Genomic DNA, 27,954 nt, shown 5'->3' with positions numbered 1-27,954 from the left:
ACAAGGCACGAGCCTTGTTTACATGACAAAGAATTGTGAGCCCTGTATCTTGCTTATAACTTTACGACTGAATCTCAAATTTCATTTGATCATTAGAAATGCTTTCTTAAAGCATTGTAAATAATGAAAACAGAAAAATAGAATTTGACCAAAATCGTGACCATGCCCCTTTAATCCTCACAGACAAGCTATTTTGGGATAAAGAGATAAAGGGATAAAGCTAAAATATTGCAAAGTTTGAAAGACTTTAAAGTTGATCGCAAATTTTATTTCAAGTGTCTAACATCAAGGTATCGATGAGAAAAAAAAAACCTTGCTAGTTATACAAAATGAAAAAGTTCGTTCCACAGACTTATATCAAATATTGCAATAACTGACGAAATTATGTACTTATTTAATAAAACAGTAATATGTAGCCTCGTCATATGAAGCATGATATGTTATAATTAAGTTGAAAGATTATTAGTTGTAAGTTGCATATAGCACAAGACTAAAAAGTAAATGGTCTGCACAATTTGTACATATAACTTGAATTCATGATTTTTATTACGTTAGCAGAGTATAGGTACTTTTATACGCATTCTGCTTAGTATCTCAAAACTCTTAATTTAAATATGATGCAATATGTGAAGCAATATCGTATAGAGACATTGCCTTGGTAAGATTTGTTTGAAATAGATCTCAAGGAACTCTGACTGTATTACTGGTGATTTATTGCGCTTTTTAAATGAAATAATATTATAATTTTTTTTGCTAGTGAATGAGGATGGTGGGATTTGCTACAATTATAACACATTTAACTTACTTCAAAACACAAATGCAATGTGTTTATGAAGTCTTTCTTGCAGTTCAAATAAGCAATCATAATATTTACAACATAATATTACTTGAAAAAGTGAGTACATTATGTTTTACTATCACGTAAAATTTGCTCACTTAAAAATTTGTATAGCATTTAATGTTTATGTTAATATTTTTGTTTCACTAGTCTGTGCAACACTTTTAGTACTTATTTATGATTATATGGTATCAAAACTGATGCATAAACACTTTTAATAATCACATCAATGCCAATTTACATTTATAAGTACACTACACCGAATAAATACCTATTTATAACTATGACGTCTAAATCCACAAAAATGTTGATATGGAATAAGCCATAGATCTTTCTTGATTCCTTGCTACAGGTACACTAATATCTTTTTAAATAAAACCACAAACAAGAGAAGATAGTCTGATTATGACCATTGTTACACATACAATTTAAAATAAATGGTCTGACAATTCATTAGTTCTTCAAATATAACAGTTTAAGAAAATTCATGGAATGAATACAAGAAGATTATTGTTAACACACACACTAAGTGATGAACTCAGGGGTTTCATTAATTGCGTTCTTTATTGAGACATATCTCTAATAATCATTTTAAGTTCCGACATAATGGCCTGTGATTCTGCACAATGAATAATGAAGGAATATGTGGCTAATGTAGTCATTGATTTATGACAAAGATGTCAATTCAAATTGACGTTTTCATTCTGTATGAAATGACAAGTGTATTTTTAATATATTTATATTACCTTTTCGTTCCTTTCAAATAGCTCCAGTTGATTAAATGTTATTTGACACTGCCATTTCCTAATTGTTTTTTAAGTATGTTAATGGTACAGAATCTTAGAAGTTTAGAAACATATGACAGTTTACAACTTCCGAAAGATATACACATAGTTTATGAATCCATCAGCTTGTTTATACATAGTTTTTAAAAACAAAGTTAGTAGTTGAATTCATAAAGAAAATATGACCCTTGTGCATCGTGTATTTTTATGGTATATTAAAAAATCTACAACTGAAGTGCATGTTTTTTAATTTGAAGCCGTGGTTGACAAGTTTATTGGTTATCTAAAGTTGTATTTAACGAAAGCTTTCTCGCGTACAGAATTATCAAACATTCTCTTGTCATGTAACATCTTTTTGAATAGCCATTTATAACAGTGTATAGAAAAAAAAAAATTACAAAAAATGAATAATTGTATCAAACACTTCACATTGTTGCTGAATAAATAGATGTTTTCCAAATTAACAACGATCAAATTAAATATTTAATCATTATTGTCATATTAAGTTTGCTACAATAAGTTTTTTGCTGGTTATCCTTAGGTTTCATAAACTATGAACATGTTAGTTCAATTTTTTATAAGTCTCATTCAGTGCCTGTTCTACTTCTGCCTTCATCAGCAAATATAGAGAGAAGCATAATCAAATTCATCAAAAATTGAACGAATGAATTGCTGACAGTAAATCTTTACATTGTTTTGACCAAATATCTCATTTTGTTCCGTTTGGTTGTGCATTTTTCAACCATAAGACCACAATACATCAGGAAATTTCAAAACACTTCCGCGGCAAAATTTAACAAAAAACTTTTTCTTTTTACCATTCTGTCAAAGAGTAAAAGGCGATGCAGACATAGTAAATAATAAAAGAAGAAAATTAAGTTTCAGTATAAATGATTTGATTTTTATGTTAAAATGAAACGTAAAAATACAAAAGTGCAATACAGATGCAATAAGTTAAACTGCAAAATGAAGTCAGAATACCAATTGTGCTAATTTACATGTACGCTTTTCAATAAGAAGATATTTAAACAAAGATTCACATACGATGTTGGTAAGCAAAATAAAAGATAAGGTATTTCCCAGGCTTCAAATGAATGGTTATTTGAGTAATGTTATGAAATTTTCATACGCGCCGATTTTATATACTGAGACTAATGCAGTGGAAGACAGAGCAAGGGAGGTTGAGATAGAAAATTTTGCGATACCGTATTTTTTTACTTATATGATAAGAGATTGTATTATATTTATTTGATTGTTTTTTTTTTTTAAATTTCATATTACAAAAAACGGACACTTATAAAATAATATGAAGTAAATATTAGAACTTTATAGTTATCAACGGAGAAGCAATGTTATAAAAGATGTGACTTTGTAAAGACAACTTATCATTTTTTACCCATAAAATTCACATAAAGGAATTGTATGCTAAAGTCAAGATGTGAATTCTAAGAGGGTTATCGGAAACAATTTAAAATGAATATAAAAAAGCTCGTCTTCTCTGCTATAGCACTGCTTAATAATCGGTATTCTTTACAAAAGCTTCAAAACAGAATGTACTAAGTTTTCTTTCCTCTGAATTATTGGAAGTTCACCATATATCATTTTTGTCTGTGAATGATATATCACTATGAAATATATGTAATTCAGTTTTGTCTGCTTCTTTCATGTTTGGAAAAAAGGTAACTGGAATATAAAATATGTCTTTAACATAGATCCAGTAGGTTATAATTAGTCACGACATCATGAAATTTCCCACATTCATAAGATATGCAAATAAGTTGTCACGTGACGCCCAATATTTTTAGAATTTTGCTAACGACTCTGTACATAAGCCGTTTGATTAACTATGTTACCTTCAATGTTAAACGCACAGCTCAAGAGAAATAATGCTATCCTTTAAAATTTCTAAATTATAAATCAAGGATTTCAAGTTAACTTTTTACGTACAAAAGGAAATCGCCAGACGGTGATATATCGCAAGGAAACTTTATTTTAAAAATATATTTTAAGGTTTAATTCGTAATATAAAGCAGACATCAACGAGAAAACCACGTTATTTACGGATTCACAATGCTGTGTTTACACCTGTTTTCAAAATGTGTTATACTTTTATCGTGCTTCGTAATTGGACAAGTAACATCAGATGGTAAGTAAATTCAATTGTGCACCATAAAATAAAATTCGAATTTCTGATATCAAAATTTGCTAATATTTTGTGATTGTTCTTTTTTTCAGAATTAACTGATCCGACAGACATTGTTATAATAGAGGAGTTAGAATCTGAAACAGAAATCCAAAAACCCGGAGAAATGCCATCAGCTCTTGGATTCAATGTTCGACTGGTACACGGAACCTCACCAATCCACCTCAAATTAAAGAAAAATGATATAGGATATGAACAACAACAAGTCGCTTCTATACGGGTAGACGAGGAGGGAGATTTGTATCTACATAAAGAAAATTTACCCACGATTAAGGTAAAAAATACTGATTTTTTTTTCTAGTTATGTAACCAAACTGTGTCATAGAGAGTTTTTGGGCGTGATATGTCAGATGTGATTTATGTTAATTTGACTTATCATTCACTAGCTTTAGCTTTTGATTTACTAATTTTCCTTTGTTCATTTTTTAAGTAATGTTAATAAAGAAGTTATTATGCCCACAATAGATATACTTTGTCACTGATTAATGTAGGGTGTGTTTCAGTGCAATTCTATTCTAATTTTTTTTTACAACAGACATGAATAAAAAGCCATATTAAGAGAGTTCACGTTTAAATGCATACCAACCACGAAAATACACCCCAAAACCATAACTTGCACTGTAGCGATAGAAAAAGAAACGCATTTTCCGAATATGTTTACTGTCAAAGAAGTCGTAACAATGGTCTATTTTAAGTTCTGAATGAGCATAACTAATTGCAAATAAACCTTCGTGTGGATTGTTTAGATATAAAATTTCATTAAAGCCAGTAATATAAAATAATTAAAACTGTGCTCATTAGAATTATCAATAAATTAAAACCGCGGTATGTCTTCAAATATCTAACACCACCGTCCCCTATTTAAAACTCTTAACATTTCCTTTTCAACAGCTTGACATGAATTAGATCGAAAGTATACACACTTATAAAACAACCCTTGTCACTAAATATTTTGCCCTGAAGATGATTAATTGCAACGTCGCTATGGAGCTTGCATTAAGAAACTTTTGTTTGAAAAACCGACCACAATTTCGTTTTCTTTCCTTTCTAACCAGGTTATGCTGTTGATGTTGGTTTTTTGAATGAAAACCACGAATCAATCACTGTGTAGATTTTATGCATAATTCAAACTTGATAACCCACGTCTAATTATTTCAAAGATTTATAACTAAAGTTGACCTATTGACATTTATTCGATTTTTTGTCTGTCCTTGTAGTTTGTCCTCTGTTTTTGAATGGGGGAAACAACCGTTTTCTTAGTAAAAAATACATCCTGACTGATAAAAAATGCTAATAACGATCAATCTTTACAAGAGATATAGCATTTTTATGCAACTCGTTTAATCTCATAAGCAGTTGCCTGGGATTTTTTTTTAATTTTGAAGTCCCTTTAGTGCAACAGTCAATTAACAGATACTTTTTAAACCCACTCATTTTTTTTTCTTTATGCCCCCCCCCCCCAAAAAAAAAAAATAAACGCTCGAAGTACAAAAAACATTTGTTACAGAATTGCAAAACTGTATTAATTAACATTATGGTTGTCTAGGAATATTTCACCAAAACATAGGCTGCTCTATATTAAAAAAAATATCTCTTTTAAAAACCAACTTCGAAATTTTATGACTCGAAAAATGCAAATTAAAATGTCACAAAATCCTTTGCATACTGTACCTAACATTTAATTTAGTGTGTGAATGCGAGCGGAAACAAACATCTTCACAATTAAGCATTGCAATTTCAAATATATACGGTATTCAAGAAATAAAAAGATAAGTTTTGATTTGTAATTTAAAACAATTGAGGTTTAAATCATTATTTCAACAGAATGTAGCCCTCTACCAGGATAATGAAACGCAAGCCGTTTTTACTGTCACCTGTGACGAGGAGACTGATGGACAGTGCGTTCTGGTAAGAGATATGAATACATTACCAAGCAGAATAAAAATGTATACTTAGTAGTACATGAAGTTTAGTTTTGTAAATTGTTGCAATGTACTTCAGCTTGGAAGCTTAAACGTCAATGGCGAAGAGTTTGACATACATCCCATGGCTAAAAATCCGGGATTCAGAAGGAGGAAGAGGTATGCAAGGCGCTATGGAGATCCACAGAAGAAGCGTAACAATGTAATGGATAGATATAAAGGCTCACAAAATCAGTATTTCTTTCAAAACTCGTTTGCCAATACCAACAGAAAGAATGGAGTACATTACAATCCGCATGCTACAAACTCAGTGAGGGAAAAAATGCATAAATTTGATTTTCACACAACCAACCCGATGAATATCGAGCTTGAACAGCAGATGTTGGAATATCCAGGAGAACAGATTTTAGATAACGCTCAACATGTTCCGTCTCTGACCCCTGCACCAAAACGAAGGTTATACGCTGCGTTTAAAAAAGACCCCAAACAACGCATCAAAAGCGACTGTGTTGGAAAAAGTAAGTTTACTTTTGAATAACCATGTTATTTTTGGAAATGATCTAAAGTTACACATAAAATTGAAATGTAGTAAGTATAATGCATCTATATTTATGTTATTACATTTTTACTAGACGATGCATTAAAAGACATCACACCACAAGTATTGGCTCGACGTGAAAAACAAAGAGAGGTTGTGTTCCAGCACGGTGCAAGTGGACAACAGCCACAACCTAATCGGAATGTGCCCAGAGAATTCACGATGAGACAGAATTCCGGAGCAGCCCAGGACTATTATGTTACTTTAGTGGTTGTGGTTGACTACAGTATCTATATGAGGTAAGAACTAGTGGTTCTATTATCATTTTGTAGCTTACTCTCTGAAGATGATCCTTCTTCTTCTTCTTATTGTCCATTGTGCACAGTTGTTAATCAAATTTCACGTTTTGGTTCTGTAGGTTTTATAATGCCAGTACTCAGAGAGATGTCAGAGCTCGAGACCAAGACGCAAAGTCTAAGATACGGATGTACTTTGCTCACATTGTTAACGGGGTATGAAGAATACACTTTTGTAATGTTATATATGCATTTACGTTCATGCACTCAAAATAACCAATTTCGAGTTTTTAACGAATCGATGATTTGTTGTAGATTGATTTACGCTATGCCAACATCAGAGAACACGATTTTGCAATCAACGTTGCTGTCACGGAATACGTTATCGCCGATGTACGTAACCATTTAAATTTTCGTTTGAATGATACACATATAGATTAAATAGAATTTTATTGAGATTTTTATCTTTCTTTCAGCATCCAAATTTTTCTCCATGGACCAATACATATATCAATCCGGAAATGAAATATGTTGGAGTTTGGGACGCTCTGAACAAATTGGTTGATTGGAGAGATACAATGATTAAACATTTACCTCCTCATGACCATCTCATGTTGTTCACAGGGTAAGCAAGCATATTAAGACTAAATATTTAAATTGAATTAGTTTTAGATTTACATGATTACTTAAATAAACTGAGAGGAGAAAAATTGTATATATCTTTAACCCATAGTTCTTGCATTAAATTATAATAGTCGTGCATTTGACACTTACTTTGCATGTATTTAAGTTTTTAATTTTTCATTTTAGGGAAAACCTATATGAAACGCAATCTAATGACCCATCTGTGACAGGTAATGTATATAATGCATTTTTTTTCCTAATGTTACGAACAAAGAATGCCCAACACAGTTTATCTTTGTAATTGGTAGTTTGTTATATATTCTAGTTCAAAGTGATTTTAAAAAAGAAAAACGTAAACTTGTATGCTCATTTTTTTTAAAATTTCTCCTTTTTAGGATACGCCCATGTTCGCACCGTTTGTACGAAAAAGAGTGCATCAATCAACGAAGACCTTGGTGGATTTGGAGGAATAATTACTGCAACACACGAGTTGGCACATAGGTATTAAAAATCTCGTATATATAAAAAGATAAAACCAACAACCAATTTCGTTTAAATTTTCATTAAATATTCCAAAAGTTTTTTGAATTATGTGTTCTATTCTGAAAACCAGTTTAAAATCTTTGGTATTGAAAATCACAATTTATTCATTAAAAGAGTGATAGAGTGATAGATTGATCGATCATACTGTCAATATGTGGTTAAGTCATTGGACTGACACAATGATTTTCCTTGTTCTTGAACAGCTTGGGTGCCAATCATGATGGAGAGTCGAACTTTTGTCTGCCGACAGATCAATACATTATGACAGCAATGGGAGGCGATACCAATCAAGCCAACAAACTTAATCCTTGGAAGTTCTCAGACTGTTCCGTGGCATATTTTAGAGATTATATTGAAGAGCTGTACGTATCCCTCGTTTCGGAGTTTATTAATCAACGATCATTACTTTGCTGGCATAGTCTTCCTTAAATAATGGTCTTTTTAAGCCCTCAGAGTGAACAGTTCCATTTTTCTACAAAGATCACTGAATCTTTATCAATACATTAAAGAAATAAAAGCCTTCAGAAGAACTTTCAATCATTTTGGTTAAAATCAATTTTAATGTTGAAAGGAAATGACTCACATCTTAGGGCAATATATATAGACTTTCATTAAAATATGACAATAATATATCATACTGTCACCTAGGTAAAATTATCAATCGCATTTCAGCACAAAGGTCAACGTACACACATACATTATAAACCACGAAAAGAGGGAGGGGGTCTCCATGGATGATAGATAGATCATGAAATACAAGCTTGACACTCTATGAATAATTCTGCATCCTAAATATTGCGTATTTGGGGATTTCTAATAATAATTTCCATTCTGATTTCTTTCTACCAAATGCATTTTAAAAACTTTCAAATACTAAAAAAGGAATGTGCCTGCTGATTATATAATATATATACAATAAAAAAATTGTAATGATGAAATAAAAATCTACATTCTTATTTTCACAGGAACAAAAATAAAGAGAACTGTATGACTGATAGACCTATGGACATTGATCCAAACTTTCACGAGGTCATCAAAGAAATGCCAGGTCAAATATTAGGTCCTAACGAACAATGTAAAGAAAAGCTGGGATCTGGGTCCTTTTACGGCTGGGTAGGTATTTCATGCTAAAACATTTACTATTTATTCAACAATTTCCACTTAAAATGTAAAAAGGCACTTTTAATGGCATACTATGATTGTGTTCATTGTAGAATGGTGGTCTGGGCCGTTATCAAGATATTTGTACAAACATGGCTTGCAAAAACCCAAAGAAAAAAGAGAGTTTTCATTTATACAACGCAGCAAGAGGAACGTCCTGTGGAAATAAAAAAGTATGATTACGTTTTCTACAATTTAACTCATTTTGATTTACCTTTTATCAAATTCTGTATCTAGTACATTGTAGCTATACAATGATCAACCTTTTCTAACCTTTTTAACTTATATTTTTCAGTGGTGTATAAATGGAGAATGTGTTTTTGACAGAAACGCCCCCGAGAAAAATGGTTAGCAAATTTGATTAAAAAGACGTTTTCGTTTATCAGCTGTATTAATAAAATTTAAAGATTAAGTTTCGTAACTCTTACATTTTTGTTAAACCTTTTTTTAGATAACTGTGTCCATGGTGACTCTATGAAGCCGTTTCCAAATAACGGAACTTGCGCTGAACTTGTTGCTAATAGACCCTCCAGATGTTACAACAGAGAGTATAGGGAGTTCTGTTGTGGAAGCTGCAATGCCAAATTTACTGGGAAAAAAGGTAAAAAAAAATCCCAATAAAAATCTATTCAAAACTTTTTTATTTATAGAGTCAAGAAATTGAACTTAGAAATTCAATTCAATAAACATCAAAGTTGATGTATTATAAATTTTAGGCTGTGAGTATGGTGATAAAGTGGCATCTTGTGTTTTGGTCAAGTCCCGACCATATTTGTGTTATGATACAAAGAACAGTCAGCTTTGTTGCGTCGGATGTGCATCACAACATACTGGTATCAAAGGTACGGTTATTGTTTACAAAACGATATGATTTATCTGTTTTCTTGTTCTTGAAATGCATGCGTTAAATAGGAATTTCTATTATGCGTCCTTGTTTCTATTATGTGTAGGTTGTGAATATGGCGACAGAAAAACTGGCTGTAAAAAAGACCAATGTCACACAAGAGATCACCAGTTAAACTGTTGTAAAACTTGTGGAATACAAAGTCAGAGCTCGCAGACGTCGTCAACGGCATCTGTAAGGCCAACAATTTCAGTATCTAACCAAAACAGCCATCCTTCTTCATTGACAACCAGAAGACAATCAACTGGCCCAACAGACATGAAACCAATTCAGAATGTCAACAAACATTCAATTCTTCCTACCACGACACACATGATCCCATTCTCATCCACCAGATTTAGTCTTAAGATTGGAGGTAATAGACAAGAGGGCACACCGACCCAAAACAAAGTACAAGAGCTTCCGGCTTGGCAACAAAAAACTACACCAGTTGATGAATTAATTCCTGATCCATTTGCACCAGGGTATTGTGTAAAAAAGAATGCACATTACCGACCGGACGTTCCGTGTGAATTCTTGGCAAAATGGTTATCTTTATGTACTGAGACAAGATTCAAAAATGCATGTTGCCAAACGTGTAACATTGATCGCACCAGGAGAGTGAAACGTAAGGCTCTTCTCTAAGTATTTATGACATTTTTCTGATTGTGTTTCTGTTTATATTTTGAAAGTGATAAATAAAAGTTGTACATATTTAAGTACTGACAATTAGAAGCAAACTACGTCTATACCGATTTTAAATTTCGAAGAGAGTATCTACCTTAAGTGGAATCATATTAGCAATTGATAAACTCTAAGCGAAAAATATCATTAAATCATTAAATGAACTTTTAAATCTTCAAAAGCAACATTTATGAAATTTACAGTAATGATAATAAATGAAATTAACGGACCCTACATGTAAAGCATTATGCCAAAGAAGCAATTAAGCAAAACTTAACTCTACAATTAAAAAAAGTTGTGTTCGCGCCATCTGTTTCTCAAAATAAATTTGCATACATTAAATATCTTAATTGTGTTGAACTTTATAAGCAATTATTTACTTATACCTTTATGTTTTTTAAAGAAGGTTGTGTGGATAATGAATTCTGCAGTGCACGAACGGGGGCAGACTGTTATAAAAAAGAAACGCGAGACAACTGTTGTGCTACCTGCAGCAAATTTGAAACTGGTTTTATGTGTAAGTATTTACATCCTCTTTCACTTACCTATTTTCACTGGTTATGTGTTCTCATCTCTTTGTTCACTTCCTTCTATCTATATTGATAATTTTGATGTATATTTTTTATCTATTTATTTTCAGTATGTCCATATGGAGACAAAGATGCAAGATGTGGTCTTATGATGCGACTTAATAAGAAATTTTATTGCGAAAACTATGGATCTACTTGTTGTGAATCTTGCTTTAAAACAGACCGTAGACCAGAAGTGACTACTCCATTTCCTTTATTCATCAGTGCAAGAAGACCAAATACTGCTGCTGCCAATAGAGTCAGAAGTCAGACTCAAACTCAGTCAGAGCCAAGAGTTGCGGCCTCTAGAAGTTCTACCTCAACTGCAAATAATTATGAAAAGGTTCGAGAAAACCTTAAACGATTCGTAACCTTTATAAACCAAATTTTCTCTAGAAGCAAAAGTGTAGGTTGAGAAAAATCACAACAAAACTCAATATTTTAAAGAAGGTTTATTTAGCTTTTTATCCAACATTCTACTGTTTCTCAAGTTGGACCAATTCTTTGGGAGAGCAAATGTGTAGCTTTCAGTTTCAAAAAATACTTATAAGAAGTGCTTCATTCAAGCCGTGGAGGATGTCCGGAAAGTCATTTGCTGATAACTATAATGTTAAAGCGGAAAAAAGACTTGCCAGTGTGACAAAAGTTATATTTCAAGAGTCTTTGATTTCCAACCCTCAAAGAAGGCTGAAAGAGTGTATTTGGTCATCATCTTTACTCCATAGTCCCAAACAAACACTGACGCGCATATTTGGTCATTTTTACATCGTCTTACACCTGTCTCGTCATGTTTTTGAACACCTAACTTCTATCTCATGAGTATACGTTTCATTTTTTAACAAATATAAAACAATGTTTAGATACTTGTTATGAACAAAGTATTTACACAGTTTAAACACTAACATAAATTGTAACGTTATGATTTATATAAGGTCCTTTCAGGAACATCATATGATATATTTTTTTGAATTCTCCTAAGGGCATGTTTTATGGCCAACACATTATTATTTATTAGTATTTCAGTTGCTTTCGTTTTGTTTTTGTTGACTTGTTTTGATTTTTATTTGATGTATGTTTTATTTATTGAATTATCATATTTTTTTGATTTGTATCTGTTTAAATTAACATAATAAAAAATTAAAATGCACATGTCTGTCTGTTTAATATTTCTTATTTGACACACAAAGGGAATTGTGTTTTGTTAAAAGATGACACGATTGAGTTTGATAAGCAAGTCACGTTCTTTGTGGCATAATATTTTAAACTGTATTTCATTGGACACGATTTCACCATTCTGGATTCCTCAGGTGTAGTTAACGTATATAAATCCTACTTAGAATTTCCATTATTTTTTCGTATGGAATTGTGTTATCAATCACTAGTAAATCTCGAATATCCATACATTTTGAATTCACAGAAAACCAATCAAATTTATTGATTTACATTGGAAGAAGTTTGTATAATATCACATTGTAAAATGAATTAATTATGATTTTTAAACAAACATATGGTGGTGAACGTTACTGATATTATTTCAAAACGTTTTGTGCAGTTAAAATTATACATTATAAATTTTAGCTACAGGGATCTGAAATATTATTATAATGAAATTAAAAAATCATAAAATACATTATAAATAAAATGATTTAATTCGGCATGCGATTTCATTAAATCATTCAACATTTGCAAGAAGGGCCTTCAGGAATAACATTACAATTGGAAGTAAAACAAGTTCTTTTGTACAGATGCTGATAACAAGGTCGGGCTTTGCATAGTTTAACCACAGATTGTAATCAAAATAATTATGATTACTGCATAGCTCTTATAATAGTATCTTTGACCTCTTTAACAGAATGTATCTAAAATAATGCACATATATATTTTATTATGTTATTTATGAAACTATATATATGCAAAACAGCCCAAAATAACCTTGCATATTAATCATTTACTGTGCATGTCTATCGGTTCCCAGTCTACAAAACTTTCTAAATTTTTTTTTTTTTCAAAAATACATTTGTTTAATTTGTTAGATGTCTTTGGTCAATATGTTAGTACAGTATTGAGATACTGTCTCAAAAGCATACAAGTAAACATTAAGTTTTTCTTTGCTTACCACAAAGACAGATATGCCTCGAAATGCTTTTGATATGCATCAACTATGATCCTCAGTATGTACAAAAATCCACTCAACTTGTGAAATTTGTATTTTGTAAATAAAGATACCGGTTTAAATTCTTTCTTTTGATATCATTGTTTAGATGTAAATATAATGTTTTCGTAGATATCCCTCAGATATATCAATTAGATATCAGTAAGATAACAGTTGGACAAAATGTGAAACTCAAACTCAGATTCTTTGATCTTTATAATGTCTAACTCATTTTGTTTAACCATACTCTGATAAAACCGATAGAAACCTCTTTGCAAGCAGGACTTTGTCTTGCTATCCCCCATCATCAATCTTTGTGAAAAGATATCCATATTCTGTTGTTAGAAAATGTTCTGAAAGAAATAATCTTCATGATTGTTTCGACACAATTGTACGATAAAAGGTAGACAAAATGTTGTAAACGTATAGTTATATAAAACTTCCAAGCATAGTAGTAATTGATACATAAAAAGTTTAATCAAGTTTTTACAGATGTCTTTTTGTTTCACAGTTTAGAGTAACAATATGCATATTGCGACATCGTATACAAGGAAATGCAATAACTTATGACAAATGACTGTAGAAAGAAAAATCTTACATTAATTCGGTCTGTCTCACTGGCTGCGGCTTTTCACGACAATATCTTCTTCTTCAAGCAGAAATAAATTATTGCTTCATACATTTTACAGTTTGTATAAAATTTAAAAAATGAAATAACAATATTTATGCAAATTCAACTATCTGTCATGCTTAAAAAAGAGGGGAGGAGATTCATGCATTGTAGTGAGAAATAAAGCCATTTTGTTTCAGTACAATAAGATACACTGCCAAATTGTTTATGATTTGGTGAAACACTAATCACTTCTTTACTGAAAGATGGATTTTTGAATGATTTCAACAAATATTATTTTCATTAAAAATGGCGGCAAATAAACGTATTGCATACTACAGAGATATTTATGTTTAGAGCGATGAGCAGAATGCCATGTTTACGTAATGGATCTGAAGATCTCGATTTCTTCTTGAACTAATATGTTTCCGACACAAACATAAAAGACGACTTCCATTATTATTTTTCTACAAGCACGACCTTAATGGAAACTATAATAACACTTGTCACATCAAGATTCACGTCCACGTCCATGACTACAAAAATTGATAGTGCAATCTACATTACCTAATTCCAATTAATACGGGGAAACAAACAAATCCATAAAAATGGTTTATATTATAAAATTATGTAATCCACAGATCTATACAGTATACATGTTCTCGTCGCCCATATTCATGGAACACTGTCTTCAGTAATCAGGCTCTTCTGATCGATATATCCAAAAGTACACGTATGACGAGTCGTAGAAAGACATCTATCGGGATGAAAATAAAAACACATGTAATTAATATAATAAAACATATCTGTCTTGCTGGTAATAGCACACTGAATGTTTTTCATAATATAAAGATGTCGTATCGAGTGTGTTTAGTTTCCTTTAAAAAAGAAATGTGCTGTTGAGAAAAATTTATAAAGCTTAGCAGGTTGAGTCTCATTGCCATATATATACTATTAATATCACATCTTTTCGAAATAAAAATAGGCACAAACTGTCAAACTAGCAAAATATACAGACCACGAACTTTTACTTTGGTACTTGTATACATCAATCTGCATTTCATGGAAGTAATCAAAGCAGTTGTGATATGAATTCCAAATCAATTTAATACTAACCTCTGCCTAAATAATAATAACTTTAAGAGAGGAAAGAAATGAATTTTTACGCTCAGGGCGATCTTAATTACTTTCAGAGTAAGCAAGCTAATTCAAAATATTTCAGGCATTAAAATGCACTGCTTTAATAAGATATTTTGCAGGGTCACTACAGTATTTCCCCGAAAGTTCCCTTCAAATCATTGCGAGGGGCAAAATATATCCCGAATTCTGTTTTATATTTGGAGCATTTCCGCCCGTGACAGGGGAATGATTTTTAAGAGATAAAAACACATGTGTAAGACGCCTGATAGTCCGATGATTGTTATAATACGAAGTGTTTTTTTTTTATTTTGATGCGCGTTGTTTCCGGTGAGAGTGAAAAGACCCGGTCTTGATTTTTGAGCACATGTGTACCAAACACACTCAAAACTTTCTTGTCTTGCTAGATTACCCTGTGTTTTTTTTATTTTTAAAATGTATATCAATTGTTTTTAAGGATGTCAGGAGACATATCTTTAAAAGTTCGTTTTGATATAATAATCTGTAAGATGATAATTGATAAGAATTTATTGCAAATTTTAATACTGTAGTGACACCTGGATTGAAAATTTTCGAAAGAGATAAATTTTGTTAAAATATCGTAGCTTTCAAAGCTACGAAATCGATTCGTTTAATCAAATAGAACAAATATATACTGTTCAAAATACATATGTATTACATATAACCTTATCCCAGTAGATTGAATATTTAGATATTTTCGTTAATTTCATGAAATGTTCTAATGAGTCAACAATATTTAATACATGTATTATAAAAATTCGTTTAAACAGATAGCATTGCACAAATACATTACATGTAATGTTGTGAAAGATTCAATTATTTTGATTCAAGGAAAGTTGATCGAAATTATAGAAAAAAAGGTGAACATTTGTATAAGGCAAGAAAAAATAAAAACTCATAAAAAATTAAACTTACTTAATCAATCTCCTTCCTTATCTCCAACCTAGTGTTTTCTGGGGAAAATGCACGATGCATATGTCCAACAGAACAGGCAATTTACTACTGCCTTAATAGAAATGTAAATTTGACGCTCAAATATATTTTTCTGCCGTATCCATGTCATTTAAATCAGACAGATGTCGGCAACAATTTGTAGCCAGAAAATATACATGATCGCGCTGTGAATAATTCATCACGCCTTTCTTCCGTCTAAAAGCTGCGGCATGAGGTATTTATTTTAAGCACGGCGAGGGTTTACATTTTTAAGTTCTGGAACGTTGTCTAATAAGCCTCGGTTAACGTATTTATTGTTATTTTTAAATTTTGCACTAGGCTGTGCAATTAAAACTTTACGAATAAGCCCGTAAATTATAAATGCATTTGCAAATTTTATGATCATTTGCATTGCGCTCGCAAAATTTATAATGTTATTTCATTTTGGAAATAAATAGAATTCTTCTTGAATGACACATAATAGGAGTTTACCATTTTTAAAAACAGGATACTTTGATTTCATTGTCATGTTTATATTTATCAATATCAATAACTTTTTTATCATTTGAGAAAAATGTGTATGTTTTTATATATTGTGTATTACAAAAAACCCAAACCAGTCACGTTCGTAAATTAAGATTTGAGGCAAAGATTAATTGTATTAAAAGTCGTGCAACAAAACACATGACTTCGGGGGAAAATAAAAAAAAAGATATAAAAACGACAACGACCTTTTTCATTTTAATCGTGTTCACTATAATGCAAATGATGGGATGAAATCAAAATGAGAAGACCTTATTTTCTTGAATGAGTTCAAAAGCACTCTAAGTTTGAAATAAACAAACGCAACAAATTATGTTTGACACAGAGTTAGTCAGATTATGCACATAATCAAACCACTAAAAGAAAGTCTTGAATTACAGTGTTCCTTTTTGAATTTTTTAGAATGGTTTCTTTTTCTTGTTGGTTTTGCCTTTTCCTATTTAAATAGAGACCTTCCAAACTTAGATGCTCTTAAATAGATTGCTGTAGACTTAACAATAAATCTTGCGTTTGTCATATCATGTACTAGTATGATTTTTTTTAAACAAAAAGATTTTAACTTAACTGCCCTTCGATTCTTGATGTCTCTTCTATTGACACTATATAGAATTTCCCATTTTTTTGACCAAGTGCAGCTTTTTAATTAAAAGAATGCTTTTTTGGTTTTGTCAAGAGGAACCTCTATCAATTAAGTAAAGAAAATAGAAAACATCGCACAGTTGGCTTGCTAAGTCACTGTGGAATCATCAGATTTCGCGGTGGCTCAATTTTCGAGGAATTCGTGGGTACCTCTAATCCACGAATTAGCGTCCTCCACGAATTAATAAATAAGGGTTATAAAGTCACATTTCCTTTTGTAGGTATAAGATAATACATGAAATTACGTCCCCACGAACCTGTAAAATTTAATCAATCTACGAAAATTGACCCCAACGAATTTTAATGATTGCACAGTATCAATGTCCTCCGTCAGTGTGACTTAAATTCTGATTGATTGTTTTTTTTTTAAATACACCAACTTATTATTTTCCGAGTTGCATATACTTTTATAATATAAGTGCTTACTTTTGTAATATTAGTGCTAACATAAATATAAAAACAAATGTTTTTCTAGCAAATATTACGAGTCAAAATAACAATAACAAAAACAACAATAAATATTAGACGATTTTATGAAGTTGATGAGTGCAGGCAAAATTTTTAACGATCCTTTTACACATGTTAAGTTTTTAATATTTAAATGTTAAGTTATCAACAACTAACATATCAAATTATTAAGTGATTCTCTAATGGGCAAGACTTTAGGTTCAAATTCAACAAACATGAGAGAAATCTTGATATTGTGAGATCAAGATCTTGAATTTAAGGTCAAAGTTTCGAATATATAACACATGAGCAGAGCTGCAAAAAGCTGCTATCTAATATCCATATTGTCAGCAGTGCTTCGTGTGAAGATAAATCATTTCTTTTTTGCTCTATAACTCGAAGCAAACAGTGCCTAGTTTAATTTACGATAAAAACACAAGGTGTAAAAAAAAGTCGGGAAGGTTGTGAATTCCACCAAAAAAAAAATGGTTGTTGAATCTTTCTTAGAAAAAGGAAAAAGAAGATTGAATGAGTGGGCATGATCTATTCATTTAATCAATGCAGAGACTATTTAACTATAATTTTAGATTACAAGTAATTTATTGACATACATATAAATACCGCGCCAAAGAGTCAGTCGTGATTTCTATTTCAGTTTATTATTTTTATCAAAAAATTCACCTATGATCTGTTCCATTTCTACTTATACTACTATAGCCTAGAAGTTTTATTTATTGTCTGTAATAGTTTTGGCTTTTGGTATGATAAGACGATTCATTTAACTTTTGTTTTGTTTCTTTGCCTTACCTTCTTTACGCTCTTGTTTTTTCTCATCTGCGCTTTGTTAATCTTATTCTGGTCATCAGAAGTCGTAGCAAAAGGGTTATCTAACACAATATTCAAATATTTCTTTTCAATCTGCCTCTGAAGAATCATCAAGCTTTATAAACGCTTGCTTTGTTGAACTCTCTACGTTCTGATATATGGTTTGTAAAGCGCTATTTTCTTTGTTTTTCCCAATTGCATTTTTTATATATACTTTTCTTATACATTTGAAACAACCCTTGTATAATATACTGAATCTTAGACAGAATTTTTAAAATTCATTTTTTTTATTTTGTTATTATTTGTTTTAGAAAATAAACTGGAGGAAACAAATTTTACTTAATCCTACGAAGTGATAAAACGGAAAAGATTGCCCTGTCCGTGTAAACGAGTACGCATTTATATTGAAGTACATCCAGAGGGAATTATTAATTTACAATGGTATAAAAAATATTAGCACTAAATATATACGAAACAGAATATAATTCATATCTTTCTTTCTTAATATATACCTACAATTATTTTTTCAAGTTTTAGTTGTTATAAAGACTATTGTTCTCAATTAAGAATTTGCACATTGGCAACTTGTTAATAGCAATAGGTCTGAATTCTCACCAAATTCATAAACCGCTGAAGTACAGTAGTTTCGAAAATGTAACTGCATTTTTAATATTCAATCGTTCACCGTGTTTTATCCGTGTCAACTCATTTAATTTAATGTAAGAAACAATTCCAACTCTTTCCCTTTAAGTGTGTAATTACAAACCAATAAAACTATCTAATACATAATTTTGTCAGGTCACGGATTGAATAAACAAGTATTACGTAAACCAATAAATTGCCATGGACTGACCGTCCTTAGTAAAGCAGATGCATATCTTTAAATAATTAAATTGACTGATAATAGCTTGGATGATTCAACGGTCCGTGATGCCATGTTTACAGACCGTTATTTATTAATAACAAGGTAATTACAAAAGACGGTACAAATTTTATTGTTGTGGTATTAATAATAGAGGCACCAAATAGTACATGATTCACCAACACCCAACCCATGGTCCCACAAGCCATTCAAATGTCAACGTGTTAAACGTTCGTTTAATTATAAAAAAAAAATGAATAGCAAACAATTTTGATTTGATAAATAATTTTGTTTTATATCTAATATACAAAAAATAGTATTGATAAAACTGTATGTAAAGTTTACATAATAAACAATTGTTCAAATACAAAGTCTAAACAATATACATTTTGCCTACATACAAGATTGATCTGAATTCTTTTATGTGAAACGGGTGGATCCCAGAAAGCGTATTTTTTTCTGAAATGTGTCAGTAATCTACCTCTCTAGATATAGCACTTAACTAGATATAGTCTTCTACAGACTTGTGTGTGTGTGTATATATATATATATATATATATATATATATATATATATATATATATATATATATATATATATATATATATATCTCAGAAAAATGATTTTTACTAGCTCCTACAAAAAGCTAGAATGTAAGGGGTTGAGTATTTTTTTCCTTGGAATTATTACATAAAATTTTTTTTCATAATTAAATATAATATGATATAAAATAATATAATATATTATATTATATTATATTTTATATAATCTTTAATTGAAAAATATTTTGAAGAAATAAAATTATAATGTTTCTCCGCCAAAAATAAGGTGCTTGAACTAAAGTTCTTTTCAAAAATCGAAGTATCGTTTTTTAGCTTTGCTTGATATATATCTAACATCACTGATAGGTTGTCTTTCAATTATAGCTGGAATACTTCAAAATACGGTTATCATTGGAAGTGAGCACACTTAACGCATATCCAAAGCCAAAATGTTGTTCATAACAGAATAACTGCTGAATAGTAATAATTACCGTATATTGAACGTCAAATATAAGCTTAAATTACAACCACATTCCTTGACATAAATATTTTTTTTTATAAAAGTAAAGTTACTTGGGCATAATATTTAATAACCATTCCATCGTCTACATGTACTTATATGTTTTACATTTTATGTAAATTTTATGTAATGTAGTATTACATTATTTACATTTAAGATTTGCATATATTGAATTAGGCCTACGTTGACAAATTCTTTTCAGATAAAGTGAAGCTTTGCTTGGCAAAACATTTTTTAAACATTGCATCGAATAAGGAAGACATACAAATCAATATAACGTTTTTTAAAATATACTTTTTGTACCGAAGGCAAGATATATGACGTTTTAAAAAAAATCACTGGGAAGCCTCGATGTTGTTTTTTTATAGTAATGGTTTTCGCTGCCTTAAAAGGGAGATAACTCTTACTGCCAAAGTCAGTTATCTTAAATTGAGTCTTGATTTTCTCGATAACACGTGTTGTTATCTACATCAACATAAACGATCTCCGCATTAGAGTTGTGACTTGTCTGTCGATGAAATCCCAATGAAGTTAAGTGGAAGGCAGATGGAAATGAGGTTGATGAAGATTTTTTAACTGCTTTCTTTTTTCTTGGTGTTTGACGGGAAGCTGTAAATAGAATTCACTCTTTCCATTGCATATCTTTATATAGAAATATGTAACTGTGATTTAAAAAAAAATTCATGTGATTTACATTAAAGATTGTATTGCCATGATATTACAATAAGTATTTTTAAGAATAAATAAAATATATCTATTTTTATAAAGTTATAATGATCAAGTAGTCATACGAAAACCACATGCATCCTGTATATAACCAATAAATTATAATTTATAATTTCATATATATTAAACAATCATATCACTAAAATTTATTTGTAATGTTCTATTACAACTAAATTATTTACAAAGGATTTTTATTATCCGTGTCATTTACCTATTATATCATCAAGTTCTGTTTCAGGTACCCCTGCAAGGGAGGCTCGACTTTTCAGTGCGTCAATGGTAGCCTAGCCAATCAATGGGTTACAAGATGTAATAAAGTATTCGGTACAATTTACAAAAAATAAAAACAAAATTACCAAATTATGTAATAACCCCAACCCCTCACCTTCCCCCATTAAATAATTACATGTTAACACTGTATAATTTTTTTTTTCTTAATTCAAAAGATGAGATGTTTAATCGTTCATAGCTACGACTGCTCTTCTTCATATAATAAAATTTTGGTCAATTAATATAGATTGCAAGACAGTGTAAAAAATATTCAATTATGCTAGTTAAAATGATACTAAAACTTAAGATTGAATTTCAATCATTTCTGCATGAACGTATGAGTAAGAACAGTAGAATCAACTGTAATTACAATATTTTTAATGCAATTAATTTACAGATTAAAAAAAATACCTGTAGTGATTTGTTCTCATTTTTGCAGGATTTAAGATCGTGTGCCACTTGTTTTTTCTGTTTGTATAAAAGTTTCATCCTGAAGTGTTCATGATCAATAACTGCAACCACCAGACCTAAGGATAAAATGAGGTAACACAATTAGCATTGATTGCCAAAGGAAACTCTATAATTTATTTATAGTTCTCTTTCGTCATCGCATCGTGTCTGCTGCATTGGCTGCTAGATATTTAAATATGTCTGCCTGATTTTTCACACCACATCCTGCTTTATATAAAACGATTATTAGATAATACTTGAGTGATTGATAGCTATTGACGTTAAAATACAAATATTCTGATATTTTGCACAGTATTTGGGCGACAGGAAAAGCAAAAACAAGTATACCTCCTTTTAAAAGGGATTACTAAATTGCAAACGGCCTGTTATAAGAAGTAACTTTTTAAAACATTTTTTATTCACAATGAAACTTTCTCGTAAGGACTAAGGTCATAATTATAACAATTCAAATGGACAGTGTGTTGTTTTTAAAGTAAAGCTCAAGGACTGTCAATGGGTTAATTAAGTTTTATTGTTTGATTAAGTTTGCTACTTAATATGTATCATTCAATGCATCATTCAAATATCTCTCGACCCGAAAAAAGTTACGGTACTGTCAATTGATGTCTTTTATGAATTGTTTTGACATTTTAATCCACTTCACTTATCAGAAAGTGTTTTCCTCCAAATGTATATTACAAAACAACAATTTCGCATTTATTCCCAAATGGGTACAGTACAAAGGCAGAAGCTATAAATCGTTTATTCATATTAGATAAATTTTCATCAAGGAGATAGTTTATAACACGACACAACAGAGAAACTTCATTACAATATCTACTGAGAGAAGATAAATTACAAATCATATGCATGTCTGATGAACGTCAGACACATTTCCGATCGATTTCTCCATGGATGTGTTCTTAGGCTCATTTCGTCCTACTAACTTTATGTACATATAAATGCTTCTTTGTTGGCTATTTTTGAAATATTTATATATAAAAGCTATTAATAATATTAAGGACGATTTTTACAATTTATGTTGAAAGTTTACATATATTAATTTTCCTTTTGAAATGTTTTGAATGGTTCACTATTATTATGTTTGAATTCATCTGATGACTCATAAGCAATATACTGTGCAACCAATTTGTTAGTTAACTAAGGCTCGTGTTTTGTTATACGTAAAATAACATTCAAAATAATAAGATATTGCTAGCACAAGAAATACTAAAGTAATCTTCAAACTAAGCTTTCAAAAAGAAAAAAAAATGAAATTAACGTAACAAATCGTATGATATGTAAACAAATTCAAAATTGGTACAGTCTTAACATAACAAATGTGAGGTCAGTATTTTGCTTGTAATAAGACATATTACGTAAGGTTATATAAAAATAAATTTATTTTATACATTAGGTTATTTAGTAACATATTTTCTTTCTCGAAAAAAATGGCCAGGTAAGACTTTTTCTAGGAATTTGTTATTGATTTACTACTACTTTGACAAGCTTTCTTGCAAAAAAGAAGGGTACCTTACCAGGCTTTGTGCAAGATACTAGAGCATGCAATTTCCTATATAATCTTACTGAAATTACAAATTAATCTCCAATCGTAGCCAGGAGCACAGAAAGGGGCATAATCAAATATAATTATGAAACCGATTTCGATTAAAACCAGGATTATTTTTATTGGAATTCTTTATTACAAGGAGATACTAAAAGATACTGAAGGAATGTGTCGTCTGACCTTTAAGAAAATTGAAATCATATATTTACATTTAGAATTTATGCCCTTCACCTGTTCTGTATTGTTTTCGATGAAAGAGAAGAACGACAACGATTTATGTTTTTCACTTTCTAGAACATAAAAGTGAATACCTTTGCTAGCAATATCAAAATTCAGAAATATCATCGTTATAATAATATTTTTTCAGGTCGTATAAAACAAAATCTTATGCTTTATTTTTCAATTTTGATTTATATTTGTTAGATGATAATGATAACGTATTTAAATGGTTAACAAGTAAAGAAAAAGTCTACATTTATAAACCATGTTTTATCGATTTTCACAGTTTTAATTATAAAAACACAAACTTGACCTCTTTAGATTTTTACTTTGTTAGTAACTATTTATTCCATCCATTTTTTCTTGCCGGATACAATGTGCCCTTTCAGTTCGAAATAAGAAAAAAAGAAATAAGGTATTTGCACTTACTATTAACGACTCGAATTACTCTCCATGGAACCAGGAAAGCTAAAATCACCACAAACTTCTGTATCTTGTAGGCGCTTAATCCTTTGATGAAAACTAGATCTACTATAAAGGAGGCCACGACTATGAGACCGTCAAAGACCTTGATTTAAGAAATAAAACTTTCAAAATTATATCTATCTTTAAAGTATAAAATGATGAAATAGTTTAAAAACTCAGCCAAAGAAACAGTAACTTTGTCAATATAGAACACACCTTTTTGTAATTTTATGGAAAAGACTCACTGGGTTTTTTTTGTGTGTAAAAAATTAGAATTTGTAAATTTTGATTAACCAGGAATTCGACCGTTTATCAATAATGTTGTTTAAAGGGACAGGGTCACGATTTTGGTCAAATTCATTTTTCTGTTTTTATTATTTACAATGCTTAAGGAATGCATTTCTAATGATCAAATGAAATTTGAGCGTTAGTCGTGAAGTTATAAGCAAGATACAGAGCTCATATTTCTTTGTCATATAATGCCCTGTTTTTATTAACATACATACCAGTAAAATATCTTTTTCGAGCTGATTTGTTATCTACTTATTTATCTTAAGCATAAGTAAACAGTTTTTAAAGTTTAACACATTTATTTTTTGTCTAAAATTAGAATAATCTCTTCAGAATTCAAAATGTAAATAAATGCTTTGTTTATATAGCAAAGAATTGTAAGCTCTGTAGCTCGCTTATAACTCAATGAATGACTCTCAAATTTTGGTTGACTATTAAAAAATGCAAACTTTCTACCTCATGAGGGTTTAGGGTGATTTTTGTCAAATACACGAAAATAATTCATCGCGAATTATTGATTGCACGGTGATGAATGTTTGTCAAACGTGAGAGAAACAAAAATAAATCATTTTTATGGTTATTGATCTTTGGCTTTTTATACATCATTTTTATGACATTGATGTTTGTAATGTTTATCAGTAATTTACATAAGAATTCTGTCATCATCAATGTCAAAAAATATTTTCTTTAATAATACATTTCTTGTTTAAAACTTGAGAGAAATGTACCTCTAATTTCTTTTCAAAATATTCCTCTCCGCTACAAAGCAATTTCAGTACATTCTAAAAAAAAGAGAAACATTTATCAAATGAAGTATAAGTCCAAGTAAATTACTAATGGAAGAAAAGTTGTAAAATATAAATATCAATAGCATTGGTTACCTCGACTACTAATATGGCTAATATTGAAACGCTGCAGTAGTGGAATTTGTGGGCGAGGACTACTTCGATGGAATTAGATCTATCGGCATCGTGAACAACCGTGTTACTTTTATTACCAACGTTCCAAAAATATGAGCTGGTATTTTGTGTTGAAACCGCCGATAAACTTTTGTTTAAAATGTCAGGTTGCTCCAGTTTAGTCCTATAAGACCTTTTATTCAATTTTTGTAGGGATTGGCTTCTTGTTTCATTTTCCTTTAATTGTACAGTTGATACAAATTCTGGGGCACCATAAGCAACCGATGTTTCCGGTGAAAAATGCACATGTGATAACATTATCCTAGAGTGCAATAAATTTATATCCGTTTCATACAAATCGTGCAAGTCCTGTGGATAAGCGTTTTTCATTGTGTTGACAAAATACATATTGGCTAGTTCCTCTTGATCCAGTACCCCTATAGAGACAAAAATATACTTTTCTTCAACATACTTTATAGCCACATGATTTCATTAATTTTTATATTATTGGACATTCACATCTTTTCTTTTAATAATTTTATAGAACGTGATCAAAACTTAGAAATAAGTTCAGCAATGTTTTAGATATAATAAATGAAGCGTTTACTGAATCTTTGTCACTTAGCCTCAAATGAACATTTTGAATTATTTCTTACCTTTTAGGTAATATATGTCCAAAATAAGTTCTCCGAGTACCAAGACACAGTCGATGATATTCAACACTACAATACACAGTAACACTTGTTTTGTGTGCATCATCTTGTGACCCCAAAACCGAGACCTTCAAAATCATAAATCAATATTTTTTCAACCAAAAAATGGACCCAACATTTTTTTAGACAAAATTTTTTTAGATAAAAGGAAGAGGCAAGATTACACAATTAAGTATGTAGATATGTTAATTTTGCAAAACCGAGCACTATAATTTTGGGGGAAAATATTTTTACTAAAATCATCAGTATAAAAGGGCGCCTGACCTGCCGAGACAATTCGAAGGTGGCTTTCTATTTTCCTTTGCGATTTCTTCCTCCAAGCTCTTTTCTGTTTTATCCAAGACAGCATGTGCTCTTGCAAGAGCCAGGGAACCTGCTGCTAGAGCCTTTGAATAAGCACAATGAAATATCAATAAAATTTCAGCATACAAGATAACAATTCGAATATATGTATATCAAATATTTTTCGGAAGTATCAAAGAATGACTGATTATTGAACGCTAATTGTTAAGTATACAGTACCTTTAAACCCGTGAATCCCTGATTTTGTCTTCTTTTCTGAGATAGGATACCCATGTTGACTTATTCGATGTTCTTCATTAAAGAAAAAACCCATGTGATTAATTCATATATTATTCATTCACAAATATAGCAGATATTCGATTACCATCACCACGTGACCACAATAAACACTAATTTGAAGAGTAGACAGAGCAGAGAAATTAGCGCCAAATTTGTGATCAGTCGACGTTTCTGCTTTATTGCAAATATAATAAAGGATTTCCTGCATTTTACAAAGCGTTTTACTTTCCCCTCAATCATAGAGAATACTACTTTACAATAATGCAGACGGCAACAGACTTACAGTAATATAGACGATGATCTATTTCCACAGAAGAAAAAATTTATCGGCGCTGATGATGAACGTTTTTGATAGCTTGTTAAACACGGCTCATGAGATTTGAAAAACAGAAATGAGATTATCTGTGGTAACACCATTATAACATTATCTTCCTCCTCTGGATTCTCTGTAGTTTACATGCTCAGAGAAACACAATGAACAAGGGTGAAAAGGACACTATGTACGATGTCCACATAAACTGCCGTTATACGTGTCTAATTTTTGTAATATAGTTTAGAAAATTTAAATTTTATCAGCATAAAATAATTGAAGGTTACAATATTTTTGGTCTAATATACGAATATCAAATCATGCTGAGAACAACAGACGGATGGGATCTACCGTTCTTTCAAGCTTATTAAAGTATGTTCATTCCATGTTATGTGTCTACGAATCCAACGAGAAAGTTGTACCTGAATATAAATTACTATCTACAATGAGCATTACCGGTATATATAACGGTAAACATGAAATAATATTTGCTTCAGGTGGTCTTTAAATTACCACAAATATAACTTTTTTGATACAATTATAAGACAAAAACAATAGATAAGTAACGAATGATCTATATTTAAGATATAAATATTTTCTACAGATTTATACAAATAACCGGTATAATCTAAAAATGGCTACGATCATTTATGCATCCTTTAAAAAAATATTCAGTGAAAGACCATGATCAGTTCTAATACGATGACTAAATAAATAAATACATTTTATTTTTTGTTATCTTGGCATATCAATTCTTATTTACAATATTACATCTGCGCAGTTTTGTAATTTTTCGTCACAAAAAAGTAGATGACCTCAATTTGATGCCCAAGTAGTGCTCTGATGTCACCAGTTGACATTGATTAACGTGTGAAACATAAAAAGTCTAATTTTAAACTTATTTCGGCAAAGGTAACAAATCATAAAATTTAACACAAAATGACTTGTGGAACAGTAATTTGAATATGTACATATACATGTTATATCTGTTTATATGTGGAAAACATTATATAAGTCACGTCATAATAATAATTATGGATATACCTCATATGCTAACGCTATTTAGAAGCAGAAATGTTCAAGCAATTGCTTAATATTAAAAGAAATATAAATGAATGCAATTTTGCCGTCATGAAAGAATTTGCTGCGAAAAAATTTCTCAGATTCTTTTCTCAAAACGAACAT

The 27,954-nt window shown here is 30.5% G+C and overlaps 2 protein-coding genes and 1 long non-coding RNA gene across 4 annotated transcripts; 1 reads left to right on the top strand and 2 right to left on the bottom strand.

Moving 5' to 3' along the window:
• Window positions 1-3,497: 3,497 nt before the first annotated feature.
• On the top strand, window positions 3,498-12,143 carry LOC128166206 (uncharacterized). 2 transcript variants are annotated; one of them, XM_052831224.1, is made up of 19 exons: window positions 3,498-3,769; window positions 3,859-4,100; window positions 5,651-5,734; window positions 5,828-6,266; window positions 6,381-6,585; window positions 6,705-6,798; window positions 6,898-6,975; window positions 7,059-7,207; window positions 7,393-7,436; window positions 7,602-7,707; window positions 7,953-8,111; window positions 8,715-8,862; window positions 8,964-9,083; window positions 9,206-9,257; window positions 9,362-9,511; window positions 9,627-9,752; window positions 9,861-10,421; window positions 10,884-10,994; window positions 11,118-12,143. In XM_052831224.1, the coding sequence occupies exons 1-19, from the start codon at window positions 3,694-3,696 to the stop codon at window positions 11,459-11,461; spliced, it is 3,288 nt and encodes a 1,095-aa protein (XP_052687184.1). In that variant the 5' UTR covers window positions 3,498-3,693; the 3' UTR covers window positions 11,462-12,143. The 2 variants fall into 2 exon arrangements, with proteins under 2 accessions (XP_052687184.1, XP_052687176.1); XM_052831216.1 differs by having other exon boundaries at window positions 10,881-10,994; window positions 11,118-12,142.
• A 495-nt stretch (window positions 12,144-12,638) lies between these two features.
• LOC128166222 (uncharacterized) lies at window positions 12,639-16,091 on the bottom strand. Its single transcript, XR_008241138.1, has 3 exons — window positions 15,882-16,091; window positions 13,797-14,565; window positions 12,639-13,551 (listed from the first exon to the last, which is right to left on the bottom strand). It is a non-coding gene; the product is annotated as an uncharacterized LOC128166222 (long non-coding RNA).
• Window positions 16,092-19,900: 3,809 nt separating this feature from the next.
• LOC128159846 (uncharacterized) lies at window positions 19,901-26,507 on the bottom strand. Its single transcript, XM_052823059.1, has 9 exons — window positions 26,400-26,507; window positions 26,142-26,263; window positions 25,821-25,945; window positions 25,147-25,601; window positions 24,994-25,047; window positions 23,939-24,077; window positions 21,685-21,800; window positions 21,215-21,287; window positions 19,901-20,886 (listed from the first exon to the last, which is right to left on the bottom strand). Exons 1-9 carry the CDS (start codon window positions 26,451-26,453, stop codon window positions 20,702-20,704), a joined length of 1,323 nt encoding a protein of 440 aa, XP_052679019.1. The 5' UTR covers window positions 26,454-26,507; the 3' UTR covers window positions 19,901-20,701.
• Window positions 26,508-27,954: the final 1,447 nt, after the last annotated feature.

This window comes from Crassostrea angulata, chromosome 1, assembly GCF_025612915.1.
Source record: "Crassostrea angulata isolate pt1a10 chromosome 1, ASM2561291v2, whole genome shotgun sequence".
NCBI lineage: Eukaryota > Metazoa > Mollusca > Bivalvia > Ostreida > Ostreidae > Magallana > Magallana angulata.
The sequence above is the reverse complement of the archived record's forward strand: the minus strand, read 5'-3'. Positions and strand labels throughout refer to the sequence as shown.